The following is a 13900-nucleotide window of genomic DNA, read 5'->3' as shown; positions in this document are numbered from 1 at the left end:
ACATTATTACTATTCCTGTTGGATTAGATAAACGTTGTTGTTGTAGTGACCTTGGTGTGACTACTAAGAGCGTTGTATGGTGAAATTATTGGTGCTGTTATGGTGTTTTACGATAATGTTGGCATTGTTGTTACTGTGTTTCATGGTGATATTAACAGTGTTGCTGGTCAGTTGGCTGTTGTTGTAATTGTTTTGCAAGTGTGACAATATAGGAAGCAGTGAGGCGAAACATCAATACACATTTAGTTCCACATCGGTGTTTCTTTTGTCTCCAGTATAGACGGTGCTGCGTGGTGATGGTTACGTTGTTCTCATGGTGTTACTGTAATAGTAACCTTGTTCTTATGGTGTTACAGATAAGATATTAACGTTGCTCTTATGGTGTGGTGTTAACGTTGGTGTTATGGTGTTACAGGTGTGATAAGGACCCTGGTGGTGCTGGATCGCGAGGCATCAAGAGGGTATTGGCTGACGGTGGTGGTGAGTGACGACGGTGCTGCCCCTCTCACAGATACGTGCCACGTGAGTATACTTCAGTCCCACTTGTTTTGTAGTCTTGCGCATAGGAAAACGTGTTAGGGAGCTTCTTTGGCAGACGAGAATACAGGCCATTTTCGCACATTATACTTCAGTACTGTCCTCTTCTGTGTTACATAAACCCTTCTTATATCGCCATAAACTGCACAAATACCGCACAAACGGATAATCAGCCATATCCAATAATAAATCACAAAGGAAGGGGTATTTGAGAGCTTCCTTAATGAACGAGAATGCGGGCCAAGGTGTAGCATGCAATATAAAGCGATAAGAATACGACCAAGCGTTGAAACTTAGACTACGCCTTACAACTTAGTATTCATCCATTTAGAACGTAGTACCCACTGCATTTCTGTTCTGTACCCTTTATATTACATCACAGTACTGGGTTGACTACACCTTTTTTAGCCCTAACGTGTACCTTGCATGGGCTTTTTATTCAGCTCATGACCATGTAAAAGGGTGCGAAAAGATCATAAAAAGTAGCTTTTGACGGCTATGTTACTGTTAAATTTAATCTGCACCACAAAATCAATAAGGTAATCAGCAGCTTTGCAGGTATGTTAGACATATTCTGTTGTCAATATCTTTTTCAGGAATCATGGAAACATGAGGGTTTGTCGACATCTTGGCACTAATAGTTTAAACTGGGAAAAGAAAGTCTTGAATATACATTAAGATAGAAGGATAGTAAAAGTGCAGAAACAAGAGATGTAAAAGAGAACATTTGCGATGAGAGGAGCTTCAGCGCACATTGTCACTTACTACATTCCTCAGTGTAGTTAGTGGAATGTAGAAGTGGATATAGAATCCTGACTCTCTTCCCATCCCAAGTGCTTTCTTCTTTCTGTGCTTTTTTTCATCTCTTGTTTGTACACTGTTCCATCCCTACATATAAACAATCATTTTAGAATGAAATTTTTGTTTTCCCGGTTATGATTTTTTTTTTTTTTTTTTTTTGGGGGGGAAGCTGCCTACCCAAATAGATTTGCTTTACCGCGATTACTGAAACAGTATACGATAAACATGTAAAATGCTTATATGGAATCCGTGGAGTTTTACAAATTCTGAGAAGAGGTCTGAGTGCTAAACACTAGTTTTAGGTTTTACCTTGCATGCTATAGCTAGAATGCGATTTGTCTGAAAAGACACTTCCTGGTTGTTAAGAATTGTTTTGGTGTGTAACACGCTCGTGCACGCCTTTTCATTTTGGAGCTATGACTGATGAAGATAGAAAGAAGAAGAAGAGTAGAAAATTCTTAATTTTGCTACCCGATCTCGCCACTCAGACGAAGTTTACCGGGTCTCTGCGAGTAGCTTTGCACTGAAGTAACGATGTTCTTTTAGTCCGTATGCTTAAACTGCCTTTGTGAAAGTTTTGTTTGCTCTCCTATATGCTGTTTTGAACCTGCGCCATCCCTATATAGTAATCATTACTGCAGAGAGATAAGGGAGAGCTGTAAACTCCTTTGACTTTAAATGAGCCTAAAATTATCATCTCTCCATCGTAAATATGTGCATGTAATAATAAATTAACACTGGAATTTGGTGCTTCTCACAAAGAATTGGTATAGAAAATACACAAAACCGCAGTAATGCCTTTTTCAGCCTTTGTGCTACTTGAAATATCCTGGAAAGTGACAAAAAAATATACCAAGTTGAAGTGAATTGTCTGTAGTCTGGCTCCTTTCAGCTGATGTCACAAGTCTGCCCATGGATTAATGTAATAAACTACCCACACAACAGATTATGGAAAAACAAGAATGATGATATGCTCCTTCACTATTTCTCTCTCCCATTACTTGTGAGATGCAGTTGACGTCTAGACGATGTAAGCCTGATACGAACCAGAGAGGCACTGGAGTAAATCCATTGCATTCATAAATACAATACGCATGGAGTCTGGCTCTATGACGGCAGTACAAGAGTCATAGTTCGTCCACCTGGTGGTAATTATTTTTTCCTTTTATTTCTCATTTCGTCCACCTTAACAGAAAGTTTTATTTTTTTATGGCTTAGTTCAGTGGCAGAATGAGACAAAATACCTCTTTACCTTTCCGCAGCACATCGTGACTGAAATCATATTCTGTTGTTATCTTTTGTTGCAGCTTAGTAACAGAATAAGACAGGAACAAGGTCTACGCTATCCGTAGCACCTGTTCCTACCTAGCGCTGCATGCTAGTGCTAGTTCCCTGTTATTGCTTGGTGGCAGAATAAGTTAGTACTACGGTTTTACATCCATGCCATAGCCTCCTTCCTGGCTAGCACCATATTCACATGTGAAGGCCTCCCTGCAGCCCAGCATTCAGGATGGTGGAATGACGATTTTAAGCGAAGTTAAAAAGTGGACGCGAAGTTAAAAAGTGGACGGAGTTTAGACAGAGATGTTGTGGTGTATATGAACTGCACATACAGAACATATAGAAACTGATGTGGAGAGGGAATGACAAGATTTATTAATAGTTCCGTGACGTGAGATAGATTAATAGTTGAATGACGTGAGATGAATGCAGACAGTTGTACAAGGCGAGATGAGAGAGAGGTGTAGAATATGAAATGGTTATTGACGAGAACACAAGCAGACACGAGTGATATGCAAAACAAGAAACGGGTACTGGATGAGGAGCGACGGTAGCGGTGGTGGTAGTGGTGGTGATGGTGGCATTGGTGGTGATGGTGGTGATGGTGGTAGTGGTTGTGGTGATGGTGGTAGTGGTAATGGTGATAACAGTGGTGGTAGTGTTTGTGGTGATAGTCGAGGTGAAGGTTGTGGCGGCTTGGTGACCAGTTTAATGGCTATTGTTTGTGTGTGTGTGTGTCTTTTTCCGACATTGGACATACCATCTTACGTATACTCACCAGTCTAGTACCTGAGGCCTAGCAATCCTACGAGTCATACACTTTCACTTGTTACCACTCCGACGCAAATATCCACCGTCCCAGTTGAATACATTATAGGGCTGTCTCATTCAGGACACATGATATAAACGGAACCGATTTTATAATATATCAGGGGGTCTTGTATAAAATAAGTGAAATTTGTGTGAAGGGAAACCAAATAATCAGACTATTCCCTGCACCACTTTAGAATCAAACTCGCGTCCTTTCATTCAGCAGACTAGCCTTCTAACCACCATTACAGCTTTGGTGAACCCTGTCGGGATTGATGCCTCACAAATGATGTTTAGCGACTGATATGAGTGATATACCCGGATTATATTTTACGTAACTTTGTGGAAATGACAGCAGCAACCATTATCTGCTAAAATCAACGCTTCTGTAATAGTTGTTTATGACAGGGGCTGCCAAATTATAGTGTCAGCGAGTTTGTAGTACTGCTGGTAATATTATTATTGTTGTTGTTGATGTTTTCGATGGTGATGATGTTGTTGATGTTGATATTGCTATTATTGTTGTTGTTGTTGATGTTGATATTGTTGTAGTTGTTAGGATCATCTGGACGTGAACCCGTTGGATCGTAGGTTTAAGCTGCCTTTTCCTCACAGTTCAGTGTCTTCCTACAAGGAGTTCGGAAGGAGGTGAGGAACGTCTGTACAAAGGGGCAGTGGATGCTTCCGGTTATATGGCACTGTTACGTGAAGGCGTCAATCTCCAGCACCAGTATTGCGTTAATATGTATAGTAGGTTTAGGATATGTATATTATGGAGCTTCCTCCTTTCCCAGCCATATCAGGCGCCTGTAAACCGGTCGCGACAGTTAATACATACATGCATACTTACATACGTATATACATGACTGCTTCTTTTTAGAAGTACATTATGAGCCTGCGTATATTTATGGATGCATACAGAGGTTATATATATATATATATATATATATATATATATATATATATATATATATATATATATATAGATATATATATATATAGATAAATGGAGCCACTGTGGTACAGTGGTAAAGTGTGCGTTTTCGTACACTGAAGAACGAGGGTTTGCGCCCCGCCAGGGTAATAAACTTTGGGGACGTTCTTCAGGCCACGGACTGCATTGGTGGACACAAAGGGTGCTATGGTTGAACCAGTGTCGCATACCATAAAGTATGCTTGCACCCAGTCGGCTTGCGCAGGCCGATTACACTTGGTTCACAGACTACACACACATCCAAAGCCACTGCAACACTACAATTACAATTACAAGCACTTGTCAGCCTACATACAATCTCTACTAGACAGCCTAAGCCACTTGGTAGAGATACATTGGCTGTATCGTCCCCACTTCGGTCGGGATAGGCCGGTCCTGCAGTGGATACTCAAACGGCTGATGAGATTATATATATATATATATATATATATATATATATATATATATATATATATATATATATACAGAGAGAGAGATCACGGATAGATAAATATAGTTTCAAGGTACAGAGATAGATAAATAGACAAATATAGATACAGAAGTTTGTTTTGTTATACAATCCCTTTTCTTTCTGCACCATCATTAACATCGGGACTCGGGGCTAGGCTATCTATTTACAACATTTAAGGCGAGGTTCACCAGCCTGCTTGCACTTGAACGGAATTTTATGAGCAACAAACCCCAACCGCCCCTCGGATGGAAATGTTTATGGGCCTCATCCGGTTGAAGCTCCTTAACCCACTAGAACACCAGGCGTTCGTTTAGGTACATGGTTATCACCCAGGGTAGTGAGCGGTCTCCTGGATTACGGAAAATAATTTGGCTTGTCAGTAAGTGTTGACTCACCTGAAAGTTACACTGCATAGGTGTTGTGGTGTGGCTGTTTGGCTGGTGTTGTGATGTAGTGTTGTGGGTGGTTTGGTGATGATATGGTAGTGGTGATACAGTAATGGAGCTGGTGTGGTGGCAGCAGATGAACTCGACAGAAGCCTCAAAAATTAGGATACTGTGGTTCTTGCCTGATGGTTGTATTCAGCTCAGGAGACACTGGAAGGGTTAGATACAGCTCCATTAAACGCTTCAGTACGAGGGAACAATTCTAAGTCAAAGAACAGAAGAAAGTAAAAGATATAAAGAAGTAAAGGTACTATAATAAAGGACAGTATTCTAGGTCGCATAGGAGGCTTCGTAACACCTCTTCATTAGCGATTTGTATCTGTCCTTCCTTCATCCTAAGCACTCCATACTGTACTGATGTGTTCTGTGTTACCATCTGTGTCTTGCATCTGTCCTGTCCGTCTCCTGAACACTTGTCTTCTGCCAGTATCGTCCGTGCATTATATCTCTCCTACCCACCTGTTTTACTTTTTGTGAACATTAGAAAATATATTCATTCTAATCGAGACACTACAAAATTTAAAGACTGTCGGAAAACGTTGGTAATACCTCACTGTACGAAAAATGACGAAGAAAAAGAGTGGACTTAGAAAATTCGAAAGGAAATTAGACTGCTTCAAATAACTTAATCCTTTTCTGTGGAGGTGCAGAGACTGTCAAACTCTCTCAGCTTTCCCCAGTCACTCCCCCTTCAGCCATTCGGGTATTTTTCCTCCTTCCTGTACAGCTTCATTTCTCCCCCATCCCATTTTGTTTGCCTCTGTCGAGTCAGAACTTTCAGATCCTGCCCGTCTCTCTCTCTCTCTCTCTCTCTCTCTCTCTCTCTCTCTCTCTCTTTCTGTGTGTGTGTGTGTGTGTGTGTGTGTGTGTGTGGGAGTGGGTAGGATTTTAGAACTGAGTGCGGATATAGTAACTGCTTCTCTCCCTTCGTCTCTCCTTCCCTATCCCACTTAATTAATGCTATACAACAATATGAAATAAATATATTTGTGTAGTTTAGCTGTGCCCTTTGGTTGGTCCAGCAAATGCAGCGAACACTGGCCTAGTCTGACCTACCAGTCCAAAAAGGGTGGGTGGACATCGCAGTCGAGCGGCACCAGCTTCCCACAGACGGATTTGAACCCTGGCGCTATCGGGTCGGAATTTCGTACCTGGCTGTTCGAATTACTGTGGCACCGAGGCAGCATGTGAGAAAAACTTGATGGTTATTGATACAGGGCATACTTCACGTTATTTTAGATTCTTTTCGCTTTGTATCGGAAGGAGAAAAATTTTACAACAAAATTAATGATCGTTATTGATTCCTTGTTGCTCTTGTGTTGATTTGTTGATTACAGAGCCTAACGGGATCAAAGACACGATTTCGTACAGTTAACCCTCTCGTGATCGGGGCAGCTCTTAAGTGTATTATCCTAGCTAACGCCCGATGGTTGTGTTCAGCAAAGTGAATCACAGGAACATAAACCCTCTCATGGTTGATACAGCTGAGCGAATCACAGCAACATAAACCCACTTATGGATGTAAACAGCTGAGTGAATCATAGCAACATAAACCGTCTCATGAACAGAACAACTCCCATTCTTAACTCTAGCTAACTCCAGACGATTTTATTCAGCTGTTAGTGGATCTTAAGAGCCTGAGAAAACACCGCAAAATAAATCCCAGTTTGTTACGAAAATGGAGGGATGGGGATGAGGCTCCTAGGACTTACTCTCAGCTGAATAAAGTCGTTTGGCGTCAGCTGGGGTAGAATACTAGAGTTATTCAAACCATGAGACGGCAAAGGTGAAGGAGCTGAACACGATATGAATTCCTCTTGATTGCGGGGAACGGAGGATGGGGGGATGAGGGTAACGGAACAAGATACAGGAATTAGCACAATTAAGCGGGTTAATGACTAACAGAGGCCAATTATCTTTAATGACTGTAGTGTATTATGGTTGTGTGGTGATTAAGGCTGAAATTTAATAGTTAATGATGGTAATGATGATGGAGTAGACGTAGGGGAGTTAATGATGACGATGATGATGATGATGATGATAGTATCGATATTAGGGATGAGCTATAATGTTTACTTGTGATGATGATAATGATGATGATTGTGTCAGAATTGGAGATGGGTTTTAATGTGTACTGATGATGATGATGATGACGGTAGCGGAGAGATTAGAGGAGAGAGAGAGAGAGAGAGAGAGAGAGAGAGAGAGAGAGAGAGAGAGTTGGGTGGAAATAGGACGAACTAGGAGTCAGGGTCGGAACAAAATCAAGGATAGCCCGTGCAAGAGTTTAACAGTCCCATCCAACAAAAAGTTACTCTCTGTAAAAGTTGTGCAGAGTGAGGGTCGGTCGGGACAGGCATGGGGCAGTATTCTAAGTGACAGGGGGCGTCGCAGCATCTCCTCAATATCGATTTATTTAGCATATTACTCCTTAACGTTTTCTTATATGCTGTTTAGTTCGTCTTACTATCGACTTATTTTACATCAGTAGCGTACAAGAGGATATTGAGGTGTGCACAATAAATCGCTAAGAATGAGGTATTGCGAAATTGTCAGTCCCGCTTTGAATAGGGCCATGTAGTGCAGGGTGCGGCCTACTAACGCACTATAGTCTGTTCACTCTAAGTTGTCCTAAAATTGCCAGTGCTCTGTTTTCACTGCTGAGCTGTAACAATAAATTAACACTAGAAAATGATGGTAGCCGCAAAGAAGTGCTATGGATAGGATGTTTAGCCGTTGCATTATCTTATTCTGCCACTAAGCTATGGGATATAAGCCCCGTGTCTGACTGGATGCTAGTTGATGTTTCGCAGGTATATGAGTCACAGTCACAAAGATTTTAAAGTTAGGGAATTTCATAAACACCAGTACCTTAAGTTTCATTATAAATTCGAAGTCACTCATAAAATTACCTCTTTAGTGCCGTTTTAGACCCCTTTTCTTCCTTTTGGGGGCAAGATCCCCAAAGGGTCGGGTTGTAGGAAGCTTGGGTGTTTTAGTTCCAAATCCATCTAGTTTCCATTAGATATGTTAGTCCGATCACTGACGCATAACTGACGTGCAGCTCACCTTGCATGACAGATAAGGTGCCACTCCTACTGTCTATTTCTCCATTATCCATATTTCGCGTAGTTGTATGTTTCCTGACGCTCAGCAGTCTACACGCTTTCCAGGAGAGACCTGGTGCTACTTCCATCACTTTCCCAGTCTTGCTGTACTTCATTCACTTTTACCTGGCTGAGATTTTTGTTCTTCTGGAGCCGATTTCCATTAGCTTAGTGACAGAATAAGGGTATACTGCAGCCCCGCATGCCATAGCACTCCCTTCGTGAGTAGAATCATGCTCCAGTGTTAATTTATTGTTACAACTCAGCATTCACGACGAAGAAGAGCAGTTTGACACCTATAGTTCTTTTACACTAAACTGGCTCAGATTTTCGTGGTTTGCAGCTTGTCTCGTAGCCGGATGGTACAAGATGATAGTGCTACAACTCTGCATCCTTTTCACAGCACTTCTGTGTGATCACCACCAACGCATTCTAGTGCTGATCTAGTGTTACAGCTGAGCATTCAAGCTGGAGAGATGGCAGTCTTAGACCAAGTTAGGGTAAAAGGAGTATAGTTAAAACGAGCAGAGTATAGTCCCCATTAGCCCATTGAATACGGTGGCTCCCTTTTTTGCAGTTTATTCTTTCAGCAACCGGGGGATTTTATTTAGCTTAGTAAAGTGATAGAGGAAGGGGAAATTAAGGTTGTATTTAGTCCTTCAAGTAAAAAAAAAAAAAAAAAAAAATGGCGGTATAAAACTGTGTAGGGGTAGGAGTGTTAGGATACAAAACAGGTCATGGGAGTGAAGTGAGTGGCTAACCCATTTAATACGGTGACTTGATTTATAGTCTTGCTACCTCCGTGCGTAGTAATGATAGTAGTATAGTAGTAGTAGTACACACACACACACACACACACACACACACACACACACACACACACACACACACACACACACACACACACACACACACACAATGAACTAAAACTAGGCTAAGGAGGTAATACTCGGACACATATGACTCACTCGGCATAAAAAAGAAGTGAAGACTGGCGTTAGCTGGAGCTGAATACTAAACAGCGCTTGTTCTAACCTTGCAAAGAGCTCTAACCCCGATGTGAGAATGGAGAGGTGAGTTGGCTGGTATCGAAGGAACCTCGTGTCTACTCCATAACTAAGGCCCATCCAGTTTCATGCAACCACGACTTAGTATTCACAATGTTGGGATGTCCAGTTCCCGTCAGATAAAAACAGACGGACAGTAGAGTTGTCCCGACCTTGCTTGGGTTAAAGACCACGAGACGCTCCGCACATTACCAGCCAGAAATCACTAAAGGAACGGCCTGCAGCTGTGCCTAGATCTAGAAGCATTTTTTTTTTTTTTTTTTTTTTTTTTTTTTTTTCATCATTGGTGTGTGCAGCATCACACCGCCCCACATCAGGTCAGGGCCACATCCAACGCTTCTGGGGCTACTTGTGGGCAATATTAAAGCAGTATTCCGAAATCTGTGGAAAGGACAATCTGTTTTATTCTAAGTGCCTTTGGGGATTTCCAAATACCTCTTTCTAGCGGTTTATACCGAACGTTACACTTCACTACTCCCTTGTATGCTACCGATGTATTCCATGTCAGTAAGGCGAGATAAATATCATAGTAGAGAATGTTAACGAGCAGTAAGTAAAATCAGTCCCTAAATAAAAGTTGCTACGAAGCCACTTCTTCCATCTTGAATACGACCCAGTTTTTACTCGCGGATCAAACAGCAGTCTCGCAACTCTTGCTTCTCTGTCAGTCTAACGTCACTGAATCAGCCATCGCTCCCGGCCACAGGGTAGGTTGATTGCGATGAGGCTCCCTTGACTCTCAGACGCCGAGAGGTTTCCTTGTGGAGATTAAAATCGTTAAGATTTTCCTGGGAAAAGTGGATCTGCCGTTCCCTGAGGGTTCGGAATTAATTCTAAATCGTTCGTAATCATCAGAACTCGTGAGCTTTCCCAGTGGCGTGCTAAATCGTGAAGCGTCAGCCAGAGTAAAATGGTTAGGCCTATGTCAGTGCTTTGGTTTAAGGGTCAAGGAAAGATCAGATCCCCTCCTGTGCTGTGCCTACCACCGAGAACCTAGCAGTATGCAGTGGCCTCCAGGGTGTTTCATACATGATACCCCCATACCACAACCCCATAACACCACACCACGCCACCCCTTCCCTCCCCGCACACTATTGTGGCTATACACACGCTTCCGGGAACTAAAATAGCTTTATTTTAGTTTGAGGAAGTTATCCGCCTTCCACTCAGGGGTTATTACAGGGGCTGCAGCGCCTGGTGAGACCCTTAAATGTAACTTAGTGAACGACCTCTACTCCACCACTTGCCAAACGACCGCCCAGCTGATCCAGTCTCGTAACTGGAAGCTTTTGAACCCCAGAGTAACACGTCCGGTGAGGGAGGCTAAGGGCTGGAAGAGGGGTTAGGGAAGCCGGGAAATCACATGAAGATTTTATAACGAATACGTGAAATGAACAGATAGAGAATCAGACTGAAATAAGATGTTGCACTTGTAATGTGAAACAGAACAAATTAGATGCAACTCCTAATTGACATTTTAAGTTATCCAGGTTTGGCTGGAATTAGAAAATTAAAGACCATATGGTGCAAACAAAAGAAATGCGTTACCTGAATAATTGAATCATAATGTAAATAAATCAATCAGTCAATCAGTCAATATATATATATATATACAGTATATATATATATATATATATATATATATATATATATATGTGTGTGTGTGTGTGTGTGTGTGTGTGTGTGTGTGTGTGTGTGTGTAAATTAGACAGAATTACTTCTAACTTCCCTGCATACAAGTTGTGAATAGAAATGGTAATGGTAGTAGTAGTATCAGTAGTAGTGGTTGCAACCCCAGTCTCACCGGAACACGAACCCGGTGGACTTCAGGCCAAAATCACTCTTCTGCAGTTCACCACCCTCTTGTCGGGGGACATGGAAGGGACTGAAGGATGTATGTATAACTAGGCAGCTTCATTGCCCGGGTATAACGGTGCCACCACATGAAGGCATTCTTTGTTTTCGACCATGTGTCCGAGACAGAAAGGCCAGCATACCATGTTTCTGTATATGAAAGAGAGAAAGAAAAATTAAAGCCAGACAAAGAAAATTAAATAAATGGATCTCTGTGTGCTGATTTGTTTTCGTCCGTGGTGTGCGTTGAATTTGCTGTTGTCGATTACCCGCAGTGTGTCTGGTCAAGTACGGTAGACCCAACAACGGCAGGCTAGCAACCGCTTCTGCAGGGTTTTCCCGTCGATGTTCAGTTGTGCCTGACGGCGCCTCACCATAGCGAGGGGTGGGGAATAGTGTGGAGGTCTGGTTCCTGGATCGACGTCACAACTGCGTCTTTCCACTCATTGAAATAGGGGCACCATAGCAGGCTCCACTTAACCCCTAGGTTAGTTATATGGTTACCACCCAGCGTCGTAAATAGTTTCCTGGGTTACAGGAAACCAGTAAGCTTGTACTCATTGCAGAGCCAACAGAAGTGAGGAGGTGTAAAAAGTGACAGGAGGAAAGGGGGAAGTAGGAAAAGAGGAAGGCAGACACAGATGGAACGTGAAAGGGAAAGGTAGAAGTAGGCGGTACTACATCAAGTGAGTATCGGTTGAAGTAAAAGACGTAAGTGACCAAGTATCACAAACAAATTAGCCTTGTGGAGGTGGTGGCCGAGTCCGTAGAGAGGTGGTCTACTTCCATTGGACGCGGGTTCGAATCCCGGCTGGGTCAGGGAACAGTTTAAAAGATTTGAATGTCGTTAAAGTAAACTTTACTGATCTATCAAAGGCCCGCCTACATGTAAAAACACACCTCTGACACCAGCACAGCAGTCTTGTATGAGATACCCATAGCATGTATTCGGTATGGGCTTAGCGCCAAAGAGGTGACATGTGGAGGTGACTGGTCCATAGGAGAAATGTCACACCTCAGGGAACATGCCGTTAAGCCTATGCCCAGAGTCTTGCACTTAAAAAAAAATTGTAGAGAACATTCCCTCTGACAAGTACGTGGTCATCTTGCCAGCTAATGACCAGACCTAACTTAACGTATCTTAGTTATAATACTTCTTTACAGTTCCAGGTATAGGTGGCATTAAGTTTATTTACGGCCGGACAGAGGAATAACCCTATCATATTTACGGTGATTAGATAGGAAATAAGAAGGCGGATAAAAATGTAATATATCTTAACCAAAACCTGCCTTTATCTTCCAGGTGTGGGTGGAAGTAGAAGACATAAACGACCACGTGCCACAGACCGAAGAGCCAGCCTATCATGTGTACGTGGGAGAAAACCTTCCGCCAGACACCCACGTGATCACCCTACAAGCAACAGACCCAGACCTCTCACCCTCCACCCTCACCTTCGCCTTCACCCGTGGAAACCAGCTGGCGCACTTTAAGATTCACCCCAACACAGGTGAGACGGGACAGAGCCTCCAGAACCAGCCAGTATTGTAGTAAGTGAAATGGCCAGTGTTAGAAAGCAGTTGGTGCCCTACTCAGGGAATGGACTGCCTAGTAGTTTGTCTATATCCTGAGTTAGATAAAAACCAACTGGCACACCTAAAGATTTACCCAAAGTAATAGTGGGTAAAGGCTCCACTGTGATGTGTGTGTGTGTGTGTGTGTGTGTGTGTGTGTGTGTGTGTGTGTGTGTGTGTGTGTGTGTGCAGAAACAGGCATAGATATGTGTAGGGTGGGATGCAAATATATGTATTTCTCTCTCTCTCTCTCTCTCTCTCTCTCTCAATCTATGTATCTATCTGTCTATCCCAGCATATTCAGTAAGCTGCAGCCTCGACCAGCGTATAAAGCACCCAGGTATATTACTTGACAGAACAATAAATCCAAACCCCAAAATATCCACAGCGATACTAAAACTCCTCCCTCCTACACCGTCCCTGGCCCCGTAGAGTTGTGGGGTTCCTAATTCTCTCTGTCACGGGAGTTTAATCCACTAAAACCATTCCAACGTTTGTGAATCTGGGGAAACGTTTTGGGCGACGTACATATAAAGAGCGTAAACACTTTTCTTTTAACCATAAACATGTTACCGCATCAGTTAGCTATTATCATACACTTTTTTTTTAAATATATTAAAGCTTCCCATATTCCTGCGGGATGTTTTCTTGGTTTTGCCAGTATTATGAATATTTATTACTACTACTATTACTACTACAATTACTACTACTACTATTACTACTACAATTACTACTACTACTACTACTACTACTACTACTACAATTGTGATATTTCAAAGGTTATCTGGCCTAGAACCTTCAAACTTGGTCAGCTTAATCGGACAGATGTCCGCTTCCTTTGGCCAAATATGTTGGCAGTTCGTCAATCAGATCTCCGGATATTATCCGGGACACACAAAAAAAAAGTGAGTCAGCCACTCTGTCTCAAGAACCGCTTAAGGTAGGAAGCTGAAATTTTACTACAAAATTGCCGTAAGGGG

At 42.3% G+C, this 13900-nt stretch overlaps 1 protein-coding gene across 1 annotated transcript in view; it reads left to right on the top strand.

Moving 5' to 3' along the window:
* The window catches only part of LOC145408967 (fat-like cadherin-related tumor suppressor homolog), a 335831-nt gene that overhangs the window by 168637 nt on the left and 153294 nt on the right, over positions 1–13900 (top strand). Inside the window, exons 2-3 of the mRNA XM_080279544.1 lie at positions 416–522; positions 12652–12856. Of these exons, the coding sequence (XP_080135670.1) occupies positions 416–522; positions 12652–12856 (312 nt within the window). The remainder of the gene's footprint in view (positions 1–415; positions 523–12651; positions 12857–13900) is intronic.

This window comes from Coenobita brevimanus, chromosome 79, assembly GCF_032717465.1.
Source record: "Coenobita brevimanus isolate Jiangsu-jjx chromosome 79, ASM3271746v2, whole genome shotgun sequence".
In the NCBI taxonomy this organism is placed as follows: Eukaryota; Metazoa; Arthropoda; class Malacostraca; order Decapoda; family Coenobitidae; genus Coenobita; species Coenobita brevimanus.
This window is presented reverse-complemented; position numbering and strand designations above follow the sequence as displayed.